The sequence below is a fragment of the Macrotis lagotis genome, chromosome 4 (assembly GCF_037893015.1).
Source record: "Macrotis lagotis isolate mMagLag1 chromosome 4, bilby.v1.9.chrom.fasta, whole genome shotgun sequence".
Classification (NCBI taxonomy): Eukaryota; Metazoa; Chordata; class Mammalia; order Peramelemorphia; family Peramelidae; genus Macrotis; species Macrotis lagotis.
Window position 1 is genome coordinate 277,944,039 of NC_133661.1, and position 22,907 is coordinate 277,966,945.

At 36.1% G+C, this 22,907-nt stretch overlaps 1 protein-coding gene and 1 long non-coding RNA gene across 2 annotated transcripts in view; one reads left to right on the plus strand and one right to left on the minus strand.

Moving 5' to 3' along the window:
- Positions 1-1,687: 1,687 nt before the first annotated feature.
- Positions 1,688-22,423, minus strand: CHURC1 (churchill domain containing 1). Its single transcript, XM_074236121.1, has 4 exons — positions 22,249-22,423; positions 11,769-11,904; positions 10,894-10,964; positions 1,688-5,888 (listed from the first exon to the last, which is right to left on the minus strand). The coding sequence occupies exons 1-4, from the start codon at positions 22,285-22,287 to the stop codon at positions 5,796-5,798; spliced, it is 339 nt and encodes a 112-aa protein (XP_074092222.1). The 5' UTR covers positions 22,288-22,423; the 3' UTR covers positions 1,688-5,795.
- LOC141522585 (uncharacterized) overlaps positions 21,957-22,907 on the plus strand; it is a 29,753-nt gene continuing 28,802 nt past the window's right edge. Inside the window, exon 1 of the long non-coding RNA XR_012478241.1 lies at positions 21,957-22,371. This is a non-coding gene — a long non-coding RNA (uncharacterized LOC141522585). The remainder of the gene's footprint in view (positions 22,372-22,907) is intronic.

A 22,907-nucleotide genomic window follows, 5' to 3' on the forward strand; every position in this document is an offset into this window, starting at 1 on the left:
GCTTACTTGGCAGAAGACTAAGAGTGTTACTTAAATCTTAGCTTCCATTTCTGATGAAAAGTCTCTACCCATCTGAAAATCAGGGCCCTAACCTATATCAGACTAGTTGGAAAAGCATTACTCTCTTCTTGAGTGGAAAAAAGCAAACAGAAAAAATTCCAATAAATAAGAATTTTTAGACATCTCAAATAGATAGGTATGAAATATTAGGTTATGTGGAAGAATTAGCACTATAGCCAGAGGGTTGGATTTGGAATTGGAAAGATCTAAGGTTTGCATTTGAGACTAATGACATGTCTCTCAATCTCTTGGTTCCTCAGTTTCTTCAACAGTTAAATGAGGTTAAGAGAACTTTTTCCTCATAGAGTTGCTAATTAGATTCAAATGAAATAATATACTTAAAGTGATTTGCATGGCTATGTAGATTGCTGATAGCTCCCCAAATCAATACTGATTAAATCCTGATTCTAGGGAATAGTGCCACCTTCTCAATTACTTTGGTTCCCAAACCATTTTTCTGAGTTTGATTCAGTTGAAATAGAAGTGTAGATATATAAGGCTATGGTCCTTCTGCTCGGTTTCCAAATTTGTGTAAATTATTCTTTCATTTCATAAGGCAGTCTAAGAAATCATACCTAGGGGTGGCTAGGTGGTGTAGTGGATAAAGCACTGGCCTTGGGAGTCAGGAGTACCTGGGTTCAAATCCGGTCTCAGACACTTAATAATTACCTAGCTGTGTGGCCTTGGGCAAGCCACTTAACCCCATTTGCCTTGCAAACACCAAAAAAAAAAAAAAAAAAAAAACCTAAATTGAAGAGCAAAAGCCCTCATTCTCTCTCTCTCTCTAATATCAACTGGTACACTATGGCCACTTCTGAGTTAACATTATTTTTCAACTTGAGCAGTTTCTCAATATGAATTTTCTCCTCTCCCCCAATTCCTTTTTCTTCTTCCTCTTCTTTTTTTTTAAAAGGTTTTTGCAAGGCAAATGGGGTTAAGTGGCTTGCCCAAGGCCACACAGCTAGGTAATTATTTAAGTGTCTGAGGCCAGATATGAACTCAGGTATTCCTGACCCCAGGGCCAGTGCTCTATCTACTGTACCACCTAGCTGCCCCCCAATTCCCTTTTCTTAAAGAACAAAGTCTTCTTAGGAAAACTGTTCTTAATGTCAACAGGCAATTTATGTAGCTTCACCTGAAATAGTATCAGGCCAAAACCAAGTGTCCCATTCCTGAAGAAAGAAAATTTAAAATTTAGAAGATAAAGTCTGATTTGTTTTTGTTTTTTAATCTCAGTAGTAATTAATGTGATGTTAGATCTACCACATAGCCAATAACACCCACAGAGTCAGTATTACCTGATGTTGGCATTATGCCATTAGCAATTTAGTTCTTGGAATGCCAGTGCAGTGCTCTGGTCCTTTTCCATCAAGCTCAGTCTGAATGAATAATTCAGGGTTTCTCACAGACATTAGAATTACAGCTATAGTGGTCTTTGTTGAAAGACCTAGAAAAATGTCTTGCACTCAAGGAGAGTAGAAGGAAACTAAACCTTGAATAGTGACTAAGGTAATATTTTATGAAATGCTTTCTTTTTTTCCCCTTTTTTAAAGATTTTATTTGAATTTTACAATTCCCCCCCCCCAATCTTACTTCCCCCCCCCCACCCTCCACAGAAAGCAATTTGCCAGTCTTTATGTTGTTTCCGTGGTATACATTGATCCAAATTGAATGTGATGAGAGAGAAATCACATCCTTAAGGAAGAAACATAAAAGTATAAGAGATAGCAAAATCAGACAATAAGATATCAGTTTTTTTCTCCCTAAATTAAAGGTAATAGTTCTTGGTCTTTGTTCAAACTCCATAGTTCTTTCTCTGGATACTGATGGTATTCTCTATCACAGATAGCCTCAAATTGTCCCTGATTGTTGCACTGATGGAATGAATGAGTCCATAAAGGTTGATCATCATCCCCATGTTGCTGTTAGGGTGTACAATGTTCTAGTTCTACTCATCTCACTCAGCATCAGTTCATGCCAATCCCCCCAGGCTTCCCTGAATTCCCATCCCTCCTGGTTTCTAATGGAACAATAGTGTTCCATGACATACATATACTACAGTTTGCTAAGCCATTCCCCAATTGGAGGACATTTACTTGATGAAATGCTAACTTTCCTACATTCTAATGGATCCACTATTAAGAGGTAGACAAGTTGTCATACCTTTACTTTTTATGTGGTTCATTTCCTTTCTATTCTTAGAAATAGTATCTAATGGACAAATAGCCTCAGTTTCTTAGGTAAACAAAATCAATGAACCAGATTTATTTGAGATATAAGAAAGGAGATTCATTCAGTGTGACTCATCATTAACAAATTCCTTCAGGTGTGGTACATCAATGCTTTTCAACTTAGGGAGGCCACAAGAAATATCAATTTCTTTATGAGTTCTTATTTTAAATAACATGGCTGAGAAACTGGGAAGGAAAATGGCTATAGAATCCAAGGATCTGGCTTCAAATTCTATCTTTGTTGCTTACTACCTGTGTGACCCTGGGCAAATCCTTCACTCTTCCTGAGTTTTCTTATTAGTTGTCCGGGGTCTTCTTCCCCGGACCCCCCAGTGAGCTCCTCAGTGGGCACTGCTTCAGGCGTCCCTGGTTTTTCCCTCCCCCGGGGATCAGCGAGGAGGGACTCAGGCAGACACGTCTTCAGGAGGCATATGTTTTATTAGGTGCAGAGGGATCCCCCGAATAGCTCAGGGCTCTGGATAATATAGGGAGTTATTTCCGGGCTGCCACCCCAATCCGCCCCGAGGGCAGAACCTACCACCCGATTGGAGCAAGCGACACAGGCCAACCAGGCGAAGCCACTGCTCCCCTTAAGGAGCCGTGTCTTCTCTGGGTTGGTCTGACCTCACTCCCGGGGAGGTCCTATCCACCCAGGCGGTCAGGGCCGACCCCCGACAATTAGTGTAATGAAAAAGTTGAATTTAGATGCCCTATGAAATCCCTCTAATTCTATGATCCTATCATAATACTTGGGATAAAGGTAAAATGTGAGATCATATATTCTGATTTATGAGAGAAATAAATTAAGTTGACATGATTTTAGAAGATAAGGGAAAAAGCATTTTATTAAGGGGCTCCCAGGGGCCACAATGTTGATCCCTGTGTTAAGTGTTTTATAAATATCCCATTTTCACCTCACAACAAACCTTGGAGTTGGATTCTTGGGGGGAGAGGGATATGGGTTGAATTGAACAACTTCTTGTTTCTATAACCCTGGGTCTGCAGAAATAATGTTAGTCTCAAGTCTCAAGTTCATATCTGCCTCTGGACCTTTCTAGTTGCATGATCTTGTGCAAATCATTTTACCTCTCTAAATTTCAGTTTCCTCAGTTATTATCATCAATTGGAAAATAATATCTATAATACATCACAGAGTTGTGAGGATCAATTGAAATAAAATGGACAGGGCATTTTGTAAATTTGAAAGTGTTATATAAAAGCTTATTTTTTATTATTGTTAAACCCTAATCAGTTTTTAAAAAACATTTTATTGATGCCTTTTGTCTCCAGTCTTTTCTAAGTGACTTCTTTGTAAACAAGAAAAAAAATTAGGTAAAAAAATACTCTGAACAAACTTGACAGAGTATTCTGTTCTAACTCTTCTTAATTCTAGTGTTTCCCAAGTGTCAAATTATTTTCTGTTTGTCTTGTATATAGACTGTTTTGTTCATATTTGTTTGCATACTCCTATCCCATTAGGTGGTAAACTTCATCAGGGCAAGAGTTGTCTTTTCTCTTTTTGTATCTCTAACATTTAACACAGTGCTTATATATAGAAAGCACTTGATAAGGTCTTAGATGAGCTGGAATATAACTCAGAGGCAGTTTAGTCTAATCCTTTCTTTTTACAAGTAAGAAAATTAAGGCCCACAATGGTTAAGTGACTTGCTATATAAAATAATAAAGTAGAATGGGATTTGAACCCAGGTTCTCAGACTCCAGAGTAATTATTCTAGAGGGAGATAAGTTTCATTTTCCCCACTCTCTAGGACCATCACTAGTTTTTCAGTTACATGGGTTACATGGAGTTGAACTCCTTTTTAGTGATCTTTTCATTTACATTGTTGTAGTCATTGTATATATATATATTTGTTTTACTTATTTTACCTTGTGTCCATTCATACAAATCCCTATCCTGTTTTTAAAACAAATCTAGAACTTTCTTATCATATCTTCATTGACAAATAAAAATCTCAGTGATATAAGAAATAAATAAGTGATTTATTCTCATTCACAAAGTATGATTGAGAATTGAGAAGTGAATCTGAATAAAGCCTGAATATGCACATTATATTTTTTGACTACATAAAACCACATATTAAAGTGCATTTGAAACCCCCCAAGATTAAAAATTTGTAGTTTCCCCACTCTCATTCTTCAGGCCTACAAAGCAAATCAGTTCAAGAAGTTGTCTTTTTATCAGACCTACTGTACAGAATAATGCTCTATATTAATAAAAGTATATTTTATATTACTTTAAAACCATACCAAAGGGAGACTGTAACACTGTATCAAGAGTGATCTAATGTTAGAGAAACACAAAAGGGATTTATGCCTCAATTTTAAAAATATATGTAAACCAGAACAAAAATATATTATAAAGGAAAGGATGAAGTGAAGAACATCTTCCTTCTAGGCCTGAATGGCTAATTTTGGGCACATGGAAAATTCTGAACAGTCATGGGGATGGTTTTGCTCTACCAAATTAAAAAAAAGCCTTGCTGGAGAACTTTTTTCCTGTTACTAAGGATGAATGCTATTAAGAGGCTGCAACACTGGGTCAGATATAGGAATGAAGCAAAGTGCAAAGATTTTCCAAGAATAAAACAACAGCTGGTCACTATCTAGTTACAGGATTCCCATGTGTGTTGTCACTGGTATTTGAAACCTCCTCTCAAACTCACCAGAGATTTATTTCATGCTTATAGAGGACTGCTAAAAGGGAGATTCATTGCACAATGCAGTCAATGTACCTGGTACTAACAGTGTACTGCCTTCTTTCCTCACTTTTAAATCTTAAAAGGTATATTTTAATATTACCAAGTCTTCCAAATATGTATGTTTTAAAAAGTGTACAAGAGATCATTTGATCAAAGATTTTAAAAAGGCTCATTTTACAGATGAGAAAATTGGGGCCTAGAGAACAATTAACTTGCCCATGGTCATGCAGCAAGTAAAGTGGTAGAATTAGAAGCAGACCCAGGATCCTTGATTCCAAATCCATGATCTGCAGAATGTTTTTACAATGTTCAAAGTGTAATTACATACATAATTTCCCAACAATATGTATACTCCTGTAAGGTAGAACAAGACTTATTATTTCTATTTTACAGATGAGAAAATTAGGGCCCAGAGAAGTGACTCAAGTTCTCATAGTATAGTGGATAGGCCCTAGAACACATCTTCTGATTTGCAGGCCAGTGTTTATTCCATTACACAAGAAGAGACATTCATTTCTCCTTTAAAGATATACTTGTTGGGGCAATTTAAGTCATTTTATTTCTCCCAGAGACATGCAGCTGCTAGTATCATTCTGATTCTGATGATGTCAACAGGAGGCTAGAGTACCCAGTTAAACTATTTTTTTTTTTTTTAGCCTAGCCAATTCTAAGCTTTGAAAGCAAACAAGCCATTTGAACTGAAAACAAAATGTGACACTGCCAGGTTTTCAAGCACTCTGAGCCAGCACAATGACATAGTTACAGTAAAACTGTGGCAGGATGTTCAGAACAATGGAGCCATCTGTCGAGGGTCATCAGGGAGGACGCTGATAGAATCTTCTGCTTTGCCACATAGCAGACACAGCATGGTGTATTCCTAGAACAAAATAAAGTGCATATTTACTCTTGGGACACTCAGAGGTTCACTTTATAGTTCTGATTCTGTTTTGTAAGAGCTTTTACCTGAAAACTAGCATAAACATGCTTTCAATATCAGTTTCTTCCAAAAACAATAGCACTGTATCTCCAGAGCCTTTCATACAAAGAAAACAGTCTGAGTTCCACCCATCACCTCAAAGCAAAGAGCTTTATGTTGGGCTCAACAAATTACATATAAATCATCAAGTGAAGGGGGGTTGGGAGGGTTGAGTGGGGAGTGAGAATTCAGATTTGAGCTCAGGACCTTTTGTTTTTTCAATTTAACTTGCAAACATTTATCATTAACCATAATCAGAGAATAAAATGTTAGGGGGGCTTTTAAGATAAATCATAGGATCTTGACTTCATGAAATCTACAGTGTGATTAAGAGAAATAAAATATGTATAGTAGAATACAAAATATGGCTGATATTGATGCATAAAAAGAGATCTAAAGTAAAGTCAAAACATGAAGAATTTATTAAGTACTTACTTTATGACAAGCACTGTGCTAATTATGAAGTGGAAATACTGGGTAGAAAGCAAATAGTTAACTTACCTTGTACTTTTCCATACACAAAGCCCCATCTTGCATAACTTAAGGGAATGTTATGTTTTTCCTACCAACTCTTATGCCTCTCCTTGAACTGATAGAGCCTATCTCACCATCCTGTATCTAATCAGAAACTTCCCCATATCATGTACCCTGTATCCTGTACATTATGTCAAAGTTGTCATGACCCAGACACAGAACAGATCCATTTGCCTACTGAGGTGCACAAACAATGCTGAGATAATGATGTTGCCCAAGTAATGAGCAAACTATCCTTAACGATTTCTGATGTGATTTCCTAAACCACACTTGCATAGTATCCTTCTCTAAGACCTCCCCAAATCCCTCACAACTTTTCCTTCCTTGCTTTTACCTTTAAGAGTTTGGTTTATCTTTTCACAAATTGTTAATTCTTGGAATTCATTCTATTTGGAGAAGTGTAAATATCTATCTTGTCCCCCTAAGTCTCTGACATTGGGTCTCTGACAGTGAATTCTTCACTATGCTCAACTCCAAATTAAACTTCATCACTAGGTAGGTGCTAGGGATATAAGGAAAAGCAAAATCAGCCCCTGCTTGCAAGGGGCTCATAATCTAATAAGGGAAGTCAGAGGAAGGAAAATAATTTCTGAGTGAGAGGGCGGAGAACAAAAAATATTTTATATCTTTGGATATATACTTGATATAGATATGATGTGGATATTGATATAATATTGAGGTGAATCTTAAAGGATGAACTGAGTTTCAAAAGGCAAAGATAAGAAGAATAAAAGGCATTATGAGACCAAGGAATAATTGAATTAAAGGAAAGAAAGCACTAGACATATGCAAAATATTGAGTAATCCAGTTTGGTTAAAGCATGTGGGAGCATGTACAAGAAAAATTGGATAGAGTCTGGTGTCAGATTATGAAGAGCCTTTAATTTGAAGCTAAGGAGTATCAACTTTCTTTAGGAAGGATCTCTTGCAGGGCTTCGAGCACAGGATAGACACCACCAATTGTGTATATATAAGAAAGATAAATCTGGTACTTGCACACAGAATAGACCACAGGGTGACTCCGAAAATGACTGGTCAGAAAGATATTGAAACAGTTTAGATGTCAGAGGGAAAAGAAACAAGGGTATTGATATGAGAAATGATTATTAATAATGAATTGAAGAGATCCAGCTATTCTCCCATTTATCTCAAGTCCTGATTCAGTCTCTAGAAGGACATTGCTGATAATGAGATCAGATAAACTTTCTTGTTCAAGACCCCACCCAAGTGGAAGGTTTGGTTCAGGCTTGGGTGGAGTAAAAATTCTTTGAATAGACTGTCCAAAGCTGGTAGTAGTCTGAATATAAAGAGTCTCTCTGTCCCAGGGTAACATCATGTCACTCAGTTCTTCACTGTAATATGCATTCTTTCCTGAATTGTCAACTAATGAGAATTGATTGCTATTCCTCTTCCAAAAGAACATATAAGCCCTGAGTGTGGTCTGCCAGTCAAATGACCATTCTTTTATTGATAAATGTGTTGGCTCTGTTAATAAAATGATTAAATTACCCAGAAACTATATCTCTCAAACCTTTTTAATTGCTTTTAAATGAAAGATATATATAGTAAAGAAGGAATCACCAGGACCTGGTATTTGATCAGATGTAGGAAGTGTGAAAGCTGGGGTGTCTGGGTGGGCAACAGTGTCACTGAAAGAAATAAATAAGTTAGAGAAGAAGCTGCTCCTTTGGATCTTGACTGAGCTTCTGGAAACAACTGAAGTTATTTTCAACCAGTTATTCTGCCAATATATGTTTATTAGGCATCAGTAGTGCCATAGATACCATTAAATGAAAAAATATGTTTCTTGCCCTTAAGAAACATCAGTAAAGCTTTTTTTTTAAATGCACATGAAGTAACTAAGAATAAATTATGGAATAGTTTAAAGAAAAGGGGCTATTATGACAGATTGGAACAGTAATTCAGAGCTAAACCTCTAGGACTTAGTTTGGGTCTAATAATCAGACAAATATGAGCCCTTCATCAGTAGGCTGGCTTTATATGTTACTGAAAAATCACAAAATCAAATTTCTATAAGTCAAGAAACAAAACAGGGATACAGAATCTTAATTTTAGGCCTGGAAGATATCTTTGAGGTCATCTTTACAGATTTTTTTATAGATGCTCATTTTACCAATGAGAAAATTGAGGTCCAGAAAGGTTAAGATTTTCCTAAGATCACAAAAGTAGTATAGGTGGGATTTGAATTTACGTCCTCTGATTTCAAAAAGCATTCTTTCTATTATCTTTAAATATTTGAAGGGTAGGCACAAGGAAGAAAGATTAGCTCTGTTCTGTTTGTCACCACAGGGTAGAGGACAAAGGAAAAAAGGTGAAAGTTGTAAAGGGGAAAATTTAGGCTTGGTGTCAGGAGAAACTTGTTAACAGTTATGGCTATTCAAAAAGCAGAATAGGCTACTCTGAAAGTCCCAGAGGTCTTCCATCAAAGGAAGGACAATCATTCCTTCATATATGGTAGTGGGAATTTTTTTTTTTGAGTAGGGGTGGAGTAATTGGGAACATAAGTTCTTTCAAACTTCAAAATTCTGCAATTCTTAAAAGATGATACATTGTAAGTTTGTGTACTATTTAGCAGACTCCTTTGTGAAGAACTTTCTTATAACGTAAATAATTTCCCCAAGAACAGATTTTAAAGATTTTCATATATACAGTTTGCTAAAAGTAGGCAAACCTGCTTTTTCTGGACCTAACTTAAGCTTAATACTTGTTTTAAAAATAAGACACTGATTTTTTTACTTATTTTAGCTATAAATTTCAGGTTATGAAAATTTCTATCTTATTTTTTTATTAGAAATAAGATTGTAGGGTTGCTACCTTCTTTAGTAGCTTCTTTATCACAACTTTAGGTCTGACAATAACGTCTCTGTGGCTATGCAGAGGCCAATACCATAAATGGAATAGCTGTCCATGATAACCAGACAAATTTTAAAAAGGTACATCAACAGTCACATGAACAGTCATAATTTAGTGTCTTTCATATAGAACACAAAGACAGCAATCCTGGTCCATGAGCAGTAGAACATATGATTTGACTTGGCTTTCCATAGATTCATTTATGTCCAGAGCTTTCCTCTCTTACTTAGACATAAAGATGCAGGTAGAAGGAAGTATCTTTTTTTAAGTTTACTTCAGGAATGGCAGTCTGGTGAAGACTTTGGACTCCTTAGAATAATATTTTTAAATAATTAAAAAAATACAAATCTTAATTCAAGATTAGTGAAATAAAGTTGTAATTTTTTTTTCATCCAAATTCCAGTTTAAGAAACTTTGGTTTAAATGAATGCCTCAGATGAAGCTTAGATGGCATGCAGATAAAATTTGTGAATATGATGCTGCTAAGAAGAGCTACTATGACAAGACTGGAATAAAAAAACTTGACAGAATAGAACAATGGCAAAATAATATAAGGATAAATGTTAAATCTAATGATAAAAATCCAACAGTTAAATCTAAGTAAAAAAACAAATCAATGACAAAACTATCAAGGGAGAGAGGAGTGACCAAATAATAGTATATATAAAAAAAGGACTCTGGTTTAAGGAACTAAAAATCTTTTGTGGCAACTAAATATAGCAAATAAAAAAGCTATTTTGCCCTTATCTGTATTAACATAAAATATCATGTCTAGAATGAGGGAGATTATATAGTTCTGCTCTAATCTGCTTTATTTGTTTAGCTATGGACATCATATTTTAGAAAGGTTGTTGTTAAGCTGAAGAGCACCTAGAGAAGCATGATCAGGATGTTGATAAGCCTTACAACTCTTTTAAGAGGATTAGATAGAAGAAAGTGTAGAGAAGAGTAGAGCAAGGTGGACATCACAGCAATTTTTAAGTAGCTGAAAATGATGTCATATTGGAAAGGGACTGAGCTGGTTTTATTTGACTCTAGAAGTCTGAAGCAGGACTAATGGGTGGGAACTTCAGAGAGCTATTTTAAACAACTAAAAATCAGAGTTGTCTAAGAAGTATAAAAGGTGGCCTCAGGAGGTGATGAATTCTTTAGTATTCTAAATCTTCACAATTACATTTGGGGATGATAATAGAGAAGATTCCTGCTAGGGAAAAGGTGGGACTATATACTGTCTGAGATCATCTGAGATTCTGTAAATTTAGATTCTATCTATTAATAACTTTTTTTTTAAGGTTTTTGCAAGGCAATGGTGTTAAGTGGCTTGCCCAAGGCCACACAGCTAGGTAATTATTAAGTGTCTGAGGCTGGATTTGAACTCCAGGGCTGGTGTTCTATCCACTGCACCACCTAGCCGCCCCTTGTTAGTAACTTCTGAGTACTATAACTAGGTTTTTCTAGAATATTAAAAAATAAATTTCCAAAGACTTAAGATATTTACCTGATATTCGTCCATGACACTGAATGTATACTCATGTCTGGCTACTATATGATGACAATTGTTACACACATCTGCAAGACAAATGTGAAAAATGATACATTTCATTTGCCTTAGAATATTAACATTTTCCTCTTAACATGGCAAATGCTTTAAAAGTACCTTAGCTCTATTTTTTTAATGAGACACTTAAGGAAATTTATTATACTTACCTTTATTAAAAAAAACAAAACATTGTACCACTGTATATTTTACAGTTAAAGATTTGAAATTGTGGCCTGAAAGAATATACAATTCCACTCAAAGCCAGATGAGAGCCCCTGTACTCCTCATTCTGGAACTATTTCTTTTCACTTTACACATAATTGTAATAAATGAGGTTATTTGGTTTTCCTTAAAATTTGGTTTCTCCAAGTACAGAATATTAGAAGGAATAGACCAGAAAAGAACAAGATTCACCTAGAAGCAGGCATGGCAACAGTTCAGGAAAAAGTGAGAAAGGTAATGAAAAAATTAAAAAGGACTTATAATAAAAATTGAAAAACCAGAGCAACCTGGGGCAATCAATTGTAGCACTATAACCAGCTAATTTGTAACTGAAATCAGAATATAAATAATGTTTTATTCTGAGGGCAAGGTGCTTGGGACAGTAAATTAATAATTTATATATTCTCTGTCCCCTCAATGTTGCCCTTGCAGGCAAATGCCTCATCTGCCTTATATTTATGAAGGCTACAATTATCTGGGAAATTCCTCTTCTAGAATCAATCAATCATATTTATTAACATACTTACTATATTCCATATACCGTACAAGATACATATAAAACTAAAATCTACTATAATGCTAACTAATTAAGAAAAATAAAGCCTGCTTACGATCATAGGTAACTATTTCTTCTCCATCTTCCTCTTTCATGGACTTGTTTGCAATCAACATAAAATCTCGTTTATTGCACATTGCACAGCCTATGTAGTTCAGCAAGAAAGATCCGTTCTCCAGGCAAGTGTTACCCTAAAATGCCAAAAGTTACAACACAAATTTTTTTTTAATCTGCAGTATTATATAATCAATCATACTATTTAAAATAATAAAACATTTTCACTTCAAAATTACTGTTAAAAAATTTCAATAAATATGGAGATAAGACTTTTAGAGAAAATCAGGACCAGAAATTTGCTCACTGGAAGACTGTATCAAAAAACATTACAAAAAGTGCCAAAACCCTCTATATCAAACTGGAGTTCAGAGAATGAACTTTTTAATTGTCTAAAGTGATACAGTTTGGGGGAAGCTAGGTAGCTCAGTGGATATAACACTGGCCCTGGAGTCAGGAGTACCTGAGTTCAAATCTGACCTCAGACACTTAATAATTGCCTAGCTGTGTGGCCTTGGGCAAGTCACTTAACTCCATTGCCTTAAAGAAATAAAAAAAAATTAAAGTGATGCAGTTTTGCTTTTGAGAGCATTGTACCTTGCCAAAGACCAAATATCATAATATATTACCTATGTGATCTTAAAAATATCACTTTATCTTCTGAGCCTGTTTCTTAATTTGGAAAAAATAAGGGAATTGGACTTTGTGATCTCTAAAGTCTTTTCTAGCCCTGAATTCTTGATCCTATATGCTAAAAAAGTCACTAAAAATGGAATATGTAGTTATGTAATATTAACTGAGATAATACTGGGGAAGCAACTAAAAACTATTTGCAGGATACAAAATAAGCTTATATAAATGAGTAATTCTATATATTGCCAACAAAGTTCAGGAGCCAAAGATAGGAAGAGAAATTCCATTTAAAATAACTCTAAACAAAATACTTGGGAATCTACCTGCCAAGACAAAACCAAGAACAAAACACTTCTCATATGAACTGTCAGAACTAAACAAGTGGAAAAATATTCAGGGGTACAAAAAGCCAACAATAAAAATGACAATTCTACCTAAATTAATCTATTTATTTAGTGTCATGCCAATCAAGCTACCAAAGATTATTTTTATGGAGCTAGAAAAAATAACCACAAAATCTTTCTGCAAAGACAGAAGATCAAGGATATCAAGAGAATCAATGGGAAAAATATGTGAAGGAATGTGGTCTAGCCATATCAGATCTCAAACTGTATTACAAAGTATTAATCATTCTTATTTTTTTTCTTTTTCAGGTTTTTGCAAGGCAAATGGGGTTAAGTGGCTTGCCCAAGACCACACAGCTAGGTAATTATTAAGTGTCTGAGGTCAGATTTGAACTCAGGTACTCCTGACTCCAGGGCCGGTGCTCTATCCACTGTGCCACCTAGCTGCCCCTCAAAACTTTAAAAAATGTTTAAAAATTGTTTTAGCATGTAATTGGGGAAAATAAAATGTTATATAAAAACAAGTAACTGAGCTAGAAAGAGAAGTACTAATAGCCAGAGAATGTATATAATGCTTTAAGATTTGCAGTGTTTTTAAAGACATTGGCCCATGTGATCCTCACAATGTGAGGATGATGTGAGCCAGATGCTATTATTCTTCCCCTTCTAGAATCTTTTTTCTTTCAAGACTTAGCTAAAAACCACCTTCTACACAAAGCCCTTCTTTGATTCCCCCCTAGTACTCCTACAAGTTGTCTGCCCAATAGAATGCAAGTTTGTTGTTATTGTATTTAAATTGTTCCACTGATATCCAGGAAATAAAAAAATGCTTGTTGAGTGATTTTAGAGATGAGAAAACTGAGGCTGATGGAAGTGAAGTGACTTGTCTAGGGTTACATTAACTATGTCTAGGTCTGATAAGAATATTCAAAGCCTGGTCTCTGCCTTTCAAATTCTGGTTATTATCCCTTCTGCCATGCCTTCTGATAGTACTTACAAGTTACTAAGTGGAACTTTAAAATAACTCTTCTCTTAGTTCTTAATATAATCACCACTCAGTCAAATATGATTCCTGGGTCAAAAAAGGTTCCCAATTGCAGGTGATGATTTGTAGGGAAGAGAAAGCAAGAGATCAGTAACCCATAAAATACAAAATAGAAGGGAGTTTGCTCTCTCTTAACAATTTGCAATAATGTTTCATAAAATAATTTAGGCATTTTGCTCAAGGAAAATTTTCCTTTTTGAACTTTTAAACAAATTTTATTTTGTTTTGGGGTTTTACAAGGTAAATGGGGTTAAGTGGCTTGCCCAAGGCTACACAGCTAGGCAATTATTAAGTATCTAAGGTCGGATTTGACTCCTGCTCTATCCCCTGTGCCACCTAGCTGCCCCCAAACTTTTAAACAATTAAAAATTATACCCTCCATCCATCCTTTCCTAGCTAACTACCTCAAGAAAATTTAATCATGCCAACAGCCCTATGAATTGATTTAAAAAATTTGTATTTTGTGAAAAAAGGGATTACATTCAATCACAGGCATATCATGTTACTACTCTGGACCATAGGACACATTTTCCAGTTCATAACTCATGTGCTTTACATTTGACTCAAATTTTATACAATAAAACAGAGAAGGAAAAAATAAGGTAGAAACTGTGCGATGGATCTATGAAAGAAGAAATGGAAATGGGATGGTGATCAATGTGATGTCAGGCAAGTCATAGCCTCTTTTGGGCTTGTTTCCACAACTTTAAATTTAGGCTTGCTAATCTAGATCAAATGTTAAGGTCCCTTCCCCTTCCAAATCTATAAAAATGCCAAAAAACTATATACAGGTTGATACCTACAAGAATTTTTGTTATATAGTCGTGGATCCATTTGGGGTCTTCTTGGCAAAAATATTGGAGTGGTTTACAATTTCCTTCTCCAGTTCATTTTACAGGAAAACTGAGGCACAGTTAAGTGACATGTCCAGGATCAAACACCTAGTATGTGATCTGAGGTTAGATTTGAACTCAGTGAAGATGAGTTTTCTTACTCCAGGCAGGCTCTATCTACTATGCCACCTAGCTGCCCTCTTCCACCTCTCCAAGGATACTATCTTACCCTTATAAGAACTGAGATTCTATTCTCATGACTCTTCAGATCAGGGAGGTAGCCCTATGTTCTATAGGAATAATGCCAATGAAACCCAAGTTCTGCTAAGTCCTATAGGCCAAGCTGTAACTAAATCTGAAGAAGCTCATTAGCAGGTGATTTTTTAATTCTTTTGGTGACAGGAATACATTAAAAAAAAACTCTTAAGGAATAAAAGGGTTGTGCTCCACTTAAGTGAAAACAATAAAATCATAGACCTTTAGAAGTACATTTGTACATTTGGAAGGGATATGAGAAAACTGGGGTATCACTGTGCTGATGGTACAGCTGAGAAATGATCTAACTGTTCTAAAGAGCAATTTGGAACTATGCCCAAAGGACTATAAAACTGTGCAGACCCTTTGATCCTTTAAACCCAAAGAGAACATAATAAAAAAAAGGGGGAAAGATCCAAATGTACAAAAATATTTATAGCAGCTATTTTTGCTGTGGAAAAGAATTGGAAATTGAAGGAATATCCATCAATTGAAGATTGGCTGAACAAATTGTGGCATGTGAAGGTAATAGATTACTACAGTTCTGTAAGAAATCATGTGTAGGTCAATTTCACAAAAACCTGGAAAGACTTACACAAATTGATGCTGAGTGAAGTATTGTAGAACCAGAACACTGCACACATTTACAGCAATATTGTGTGATGACCCACTGTGATGAACTTAGCTCTGCTGTGCAGTTCAATGATGAAAGATAAATCTAAAGGACTTAAAATGGAAAATGCCAGCCATATCCAGAGGAAGAGCTATGGAGCCTGAACGCAGACTAAAGCATATTATATTTTCACATTTAAAAATATTTTATCTTTTTTTCTTTGTCATCTTTTTATCCCCTTTTGACTGAATGGAAATATGTTAAATATGATTGTGCATGTATGACACATCAGATTACTTGCTATCATGGGGAGGAGGGAGGGAAGAGAGGGAGGTAGAAAAATGTGGAACTCAAAATCTTATATAAAATGAAATTTGAAAACTCTTTTTACATATAATTAGACAAAAAAAAGAAAAAAGTATTTTTGTTTAGTGCTTTACAGTTTACCCTTGCACATATACTCTTTTGAGCCTCACAACAACTCTGGGAAGGAAGTTAAGAATTATTATTCTGATTTTACAGATGAGAAAGTTAAATAACATGGTTATATGATTACTAAGTGAGCAAGCCACTCCTCCAAACAAGGTCTTCTTATTCCTAGTTCAATGCTATTTCTAACACAACTATGCTATTTTCTCAGAGTGCTGCCATCTGAGAATTTATCACAAAATGTGATCTCTTTATAAAATGCAAAATTCAGGAAATGGCATAAAAGAAGAGATATACAATATAACTTCTTTGTTAGGAAATATATACAATATAATTTCTTATAAAAAATAATCTGAATATAAATGTACCACACAAATTCAAGACATGGCTTTTGAGCCACATATCACTGAAAGCAGTGAAAATAACAAACTACAAGGGTACCTTTGTAAATGAATTTTTATAATCATCAGACTTTTGAGAATGTAAATTTAAATATGCAATATTACAGAGCTCCTTTATACTGGGAAGGGAAAAATGTCAAAATACAATAATAATTTCAAAATGTTACCAGAAACAAGTAGATATGGTTTAAAAATAAATTTCAACATTAATAAGTACTATTGAGAAATATAGTTAAGTTGTGACTGGGCATCTAAAAAAATATGTACATGTATTTGCCATAAGGAATATCTACTCTTCATTCTCAACCAGAAAGAATATTGTGATAAGTTAATTTCAGGAATTTGTGGTAATTCTACAAGGAACCATACTCAATTTACTTGAATAAATAAATGTTTTGGTATAGACAGTGTAAATCACAACACTGTAAATAAGAATGGTGAGAATGTTAAAAAATATTTACAAAAACAGATTTTTTAAGAGGACCCAATTTGCCTATTGTTGTTAATTGATTGCCAAACAATATTTGAATAAAATATCATTTTACAAACTCTGTCTCACATCTATACATCATAAATTCTCAGGATTCCTTAGAAGATGTAACAACAAAAATAACTGCTAAATTATCTGTTGATAATAATTTTAAGCAAAACATTTGAGTATTTAGTATTGAGAATCATTTATAGGTATTTCAAGGAATTTTATTAGATTACAGTCTTACTATATATGGAAAATATGACAATATAAAACTTAACAAAAATTTTTATATATAAAGTCACTTTTCATTAACTAAGGCTGGCTTCTCTATTTAGTTTTGGGGCTTCTAGGCTGCACAGTGGAAAGAGTAATGGACCTGGAGTCAGGAAGACCTGAGTTCAAATTTGGCCTCAGACACTTGATACTTGTTAGCTGTATGACCTTGGACAAGTCACTTTAACCCCATTGCCCCAGGGGAAAAAATAAAAATAAAACCAAAATCAATGAGATTCTAATGAATGTTCTTGTACTGCTAAATAGTGTAGAGTAAAGCAAAGAATGGGTTTGAAAGTCATACTGGTTTCAATTCTGTATTACTATGGAAAAGATTTTATAATCCCAGATCATGTGCTAATAACAGTCCTAGAAAAGAGCAAAACTAAATTCAGTTTTGTTTCAAACTAATTCTCTAGGTAATTTCTGGGGGGAAAAAAGTTTTGAGTTTGGTAAAAAAATTGGATTTGACAAATTAATACTGTCCATTTTCATATTAGGTTCAAAATTTTGTTCAGCAATTCAGTGTAAATATATCACCACCTGCACTGAATTCAGGCCAATTTGTTGCTTGTTTGTGAAATGCACCCATAACAAACCTCCAGACATCTATACATAGCTGAAAGAGAAACCTCTAAATATTGTACATATTGGCAATCTGAACTAGCGACTACCTACATATTCCAGATTTGGAACTTCCCATTAAGCTAACCCCTTATCCCCACCCTAGCTAACATTTTCAGTCTCTCCCTCCCTATTGATTCCTTACCCTTGACCTTTACTTGTGTTCAACTTGTTCTCTTTTATCCTAATGACACTTTCTCTTGATACAATTCTCTATTCCCATCAAGTCTTTCCTTTCTCTTTCCCTTTTTTCCTTTAATACAACCACCTATTATATATGAACGATTTATATCTGCTGCCTCTATTTCCTCAATATGCACATCTTTTTTAGTCCCCTTAATTTGGCATCATTATTCTTCTGAGATTTTGTTACTGGAAGTCCTGTATATCCTATTTATTAAATTCAATGCTTTTTCTCAGTTGTCCAACCTTAGGTTATCTTAGGACCACATTAAAATACAATAATTATTCGAGGGCTGCACCCAGAATAAAAAATAACATACACTAATATAAAAATTAATTTGTAGTCTTACCTTAGGTTTAGCAAGCACTATGAAAAGTCATGGTACTTATAACTTCTTGGAAAGTGGGGGAACACATGTCATCAATACAACAGGCAAAGGAGTGAAGTGCAAAAGCAAACACAAAACAATAAAGCAACAACACAACAGTATAAAAGGTAGATGCATACTGACTAGTCTTTATTGTACAGATAGAACACATCCCACAAATCAATTAAAAATTCCATGTGATATGTTCTGTCTGTAATACTGCTTAAAAATACCAAAGAAAATTAACATCAACGTGATTATTAATGATGGAATTAAAAATCAAATATGCATTCCATGCAAATTATTACTTTATTTTTTTGCTCATGAAAATTAAAACTCACAGGCAAGTTGCATAAAATTGCACTGCAGGCCATATTTTGGACAGTCCTGATCTAGTACTTTGAAATTCAATTACCACAGCCTCCTATCTTTCTATCTCTTCAACCCTATGCCCTTCTCTAGATCTTAGGTGCCCTAACATCATAAATCACCCAATCTACTTACTTGTCTCCATACCCAATCATAACTCCATGGCTTTCCATGGAAATGCTTCACTCAAAACTACTCTAATACAATACTACTCTAACACTCCTCATTTTGTCATTCTCTACCTTTGAATATTTTGGGGGTAATCTCAGTTGGCGACATCTAATTTCTCTGCTCCTGTTCTGTGGTTTTGAGTAAACTGGGAAATAAGGAAATCAGATTAATTTTACCAGCTATTGTTGTTTGTCTTTCATTTTTTTGAAAAGGGCAAATGAGAACACTGGGAGATGTCTTGACTTGTGGGTAAATTGGATTTAAGTGAGGCAGAGCTGTACAAAATCAACAGCTTCTCTTTTTCTTTCAGAGTCATCAAAGTCTAATGTCAGGACAAAAGTCAGAATGACTGTGATGGCCCAGAATGTAGTGGGTGACCTTGGTGTATCTTTGATATCTAACTTCTAAACACTCCATTGGGCCTGCTTCGGCTACTTTCATGGCCCTTGAAACTGTTCACATTTGGGAGAAGTCTTTACATGGTTGGGCCACCCTTTAACTCATCAACAGATTTGTGGCCTGTTAGTTAACTTCAAAATTAGCCTCTTTGCCAAGATGATTTACCAGGGTTTCTTTAAGTCACAGGTGAAAGTTGAGTCCCAGATGAACGCTAAAGCTTTGAAAAGGGCTCCTACACCAGAGGTGCTGCTAGTCCTTCTTGAACACCTCTTACACTGAAGGCAAGGCAGCATATTTTTGGCTTAAGAAAAAAGTTTTGAAACAATTGTAACCATACAAAAGAGAAATGGACTGCCTATGGAGGAAGTAAATTACCCTTCAATAGAGTTCTTCAAAGCAAAGACTGGATGTCAGATATGCTGGAGAAGATTCCTTAAGAATTGGACTAGTTACACTTTGGGGGTGGCTAGGTGGCATAGTGGATAAAGCACTGGCCCTGGAGTCAGGAGTACCTGGGTTCAAATCCGGTCTCAGACACTTAATAATTACCTAGCTGTGTGGCCTTGGGCAAGCCACTTAACCCCATTTGCCTTGCAAAAACCTAAAAAAAAAAAAAAAGAATTGCACTAGATGGTGGATACTGAGGTCCCTTCCAATTCTGAAATTGGGTTCCACCTAAAACTCTATCTTCCTGTTGTTGCTACTCAACAAACATTTGTTGAAATGAATGATTCAATACAACTAACATTTATAAAAACCCCTACTACAATCAAGGTATAATGGTAATACTACTAGCTAAGAGGGAAAGGAGTCAGTCAAGGTTTTGGAAACTGGCACACAAGCTGAATCTTGAAAACAATTAGTTACCCCAAAACTTAGAAGAAAGAAAGGGCATTTCAAACATTTTGGGGAGCTGGGGGAGGGCAGTCTATACAAAGTTATAGAAATGGAAAATGGAGTATCATGTATAAGGCACAAAACACAGACCAGTTTGACTGGGATGCAGAGTGGAAGAGGAATAGTAATATGAAATATCTGGAAAGGGGAGTTCTTTATCCATCTCCTTGATTTCTTTCTGCTTATGTTCATAAGATCTTAACATCCTATATTCAAAGATAGAAGGACTTCTTAAGTAATATGTTACAGATCAGGAAACTGAAGCCACAGAGGTTAAATAATTTGACCAGGATCATACAGGCAGTGATAGTCAAGATATGAACCCATTACCTATGACTCTAAACCCAGCACTCTCTCCTCTCATCTATGTTGCCTCATGGTCCTCCTTGTCCTACAATGTTCTTTTTTTCCTCCCACTAAAAATCCTATAAGATCAAGTTTAAATGCCATCTTTTCCAAAAGACTACAAGAGTAGAAGTCCATATTGATCTCCCTTTCTAAACTCCTATAACCTATATTGACTATCACTCTTTTCTGAGACATAATCATTATTGCCTTATGCTGATATTAAGTTGTTTCAAGGGCATAACAATCTATTACTCAGAAGGTTCTTAAGATCATAATAAAATAAGTCCAAACCCTTATTTTACAGTTGAAAAAAATGAAGCCCAGATAATTTTGTCCTTATGCTGTATATATGTACTATTTGGAGCTTACAAAGGGCTTTCCTATACATTATGATTCTCATTCATAGTTTTTTTTCCTAAATCATATATTTTACTTGAGTATTGAACCAGATTTCCCAGTGGAGTTTTCCCTTATTTTCTTTTTTTTCAATCAATGAAAATCCACCCTACTCTCCCTCTTTTGAGAAAGAGATTTAATAACAAAATAGTTGGTAGGCAGAAATACATTGTACAGATGAGATAGAAACAAACAGATTTGTCTAAATTTCTATTTACTAATAGCAGAGATGACACTAGAACTTTTGAATCCTTACTTGATATTCTTTGCCCCTAAGTTAACATAGGATCTTTTTTTGTTTTTTTTTGCGAGGCAAATGGGGTTAAGTGACTTGTCCAGGGCCACACAGCTAGGTCATTATTAAGTGTCTGAGACCGGATTTGAACCCAGGTACTCCTGACTTCAGGGCCGGTGCTTTATCCACTGCGCCACCTAGCCGCCCCAGTAACATAGGATCTTAAATGTCTTTGGATATCCCTCTACTTTTAGGAAAATGCTGTACTGGTCCAAATATAAGATTCTTCAAAATAGGTAATACTCTTAAAATAAAATCTTTTTAAACAGAAAAAATATGGCCATAAAAAGATCCACACAAAATTACTACAAAACATAGTGCTATAAGTAGCAAGGAGTTAAAACATTTCAACACAGTGCTTAAAATCTTTAATTTTCACCACTCCTCATCTTTGACAACTCACACTTCTCCAGTGCTTAAAGGTTTACAAAGCACTTTCCTCATAATAACCTTGTGAAGTAGGCAATGCAAGTACTGCTACGGCTGTTTTCTATCATAAGGAGGAAGGGAAAGATTAAGCATTTATACAGCGCCTGCTGTGTGCCAGAAACATTTATCTCAGGCTGGAATCCAGAGGTCTTGACATCACACATGCTGTCGACCTCCTGAATGATATAATGGGCTCAGGAAGCTGACTGAGGTGTCTGTTTTGTGGACATGGCCAATGAAGGGTGTCGTTCTGCTTGTCTATATATGTTTGAAACGAGGGTTTTTTTCCTTTCTCAAGAGAAAAAGGGAGGGAGGGGATTTCATCGATTGAAAAAAAAATTGAGGAAATCTGTTGTGAAATTTGGTTTAATTCCTGAACAAAAGATGACGTAAGGGGAAAAGATGCACAGCCCGATCAGGAGGGGTCATTACAGTACTTTCGAATAGAAACAGAACTCTCGAAAGACAAGAGGAAGCCACGGGAATTCTATCGGACGACGGCGGATCCGCTGTCCCGGGCTGGGCCGGCCGCGCACAAGGGAAGGGCAGGGACGGCGTCAGCCCGCCCAGCGCAGGGGGCCGGAGGGAAGCTATTTCTACGCTTACACCTCGAGCAGCCCTTCCTTCCCCATCTGCAGGGTCGGAGGTGTCGGGGCTCCGGGCCAACGGGCCCGGGGGAGCCCCTACGTCCGGTAGCTCACCCGATTGGGGTATTCCTTCTCCACACAGTCCCCACACATGGCGGTATAAGCAGCGCCTCTCGGTCACGGCGACCAGCTACTTCCGGGACGACGTAATCTCGCGGGAGTTGGGCGAGGATCGCCGTAGGTACCCCCAAGTGCCTGTCCCCAGGGACCCGGAAACAGGGAGAGAGAGGGAGAGAGAGAGAGTGGAAAATCCCGCCCCTAGCGACCGTCTTCAGGTCCGGAGAACAGGCCGCGGGGCGCGGAGGACTCTGGGAAATGATGGCGGGAAGGGTGGGGATATGGATGAGGGGCAGACGGATGGATGGAGGGATGGATAAATAGATGAAGAATGAATAAACAGATGGATAAATCATAGATTTATAAGCTATGGATATACAGTTTAGAATACAAATGGATGGCTGATAGATGACGGGTAGATAGATTGAATCCACAGAGCAAGCATTAATCATTTACTCAGTATCAGACATTGTGCTAAACACCAAGGGTAGAAATGTAAGCAAACTGGACAGCCCATGCTCTGGGAGAACTCCTCCACTCATATAGCTTATATTCTAATGGGGCAAGATAGCATATAAAGGGGGTGAGGTTGCAGCTGCGATGGTCAAGTTCAAAGTTCTGGGAGTCAGTGAGGATGTTTGTCCTTCATCCTTGAC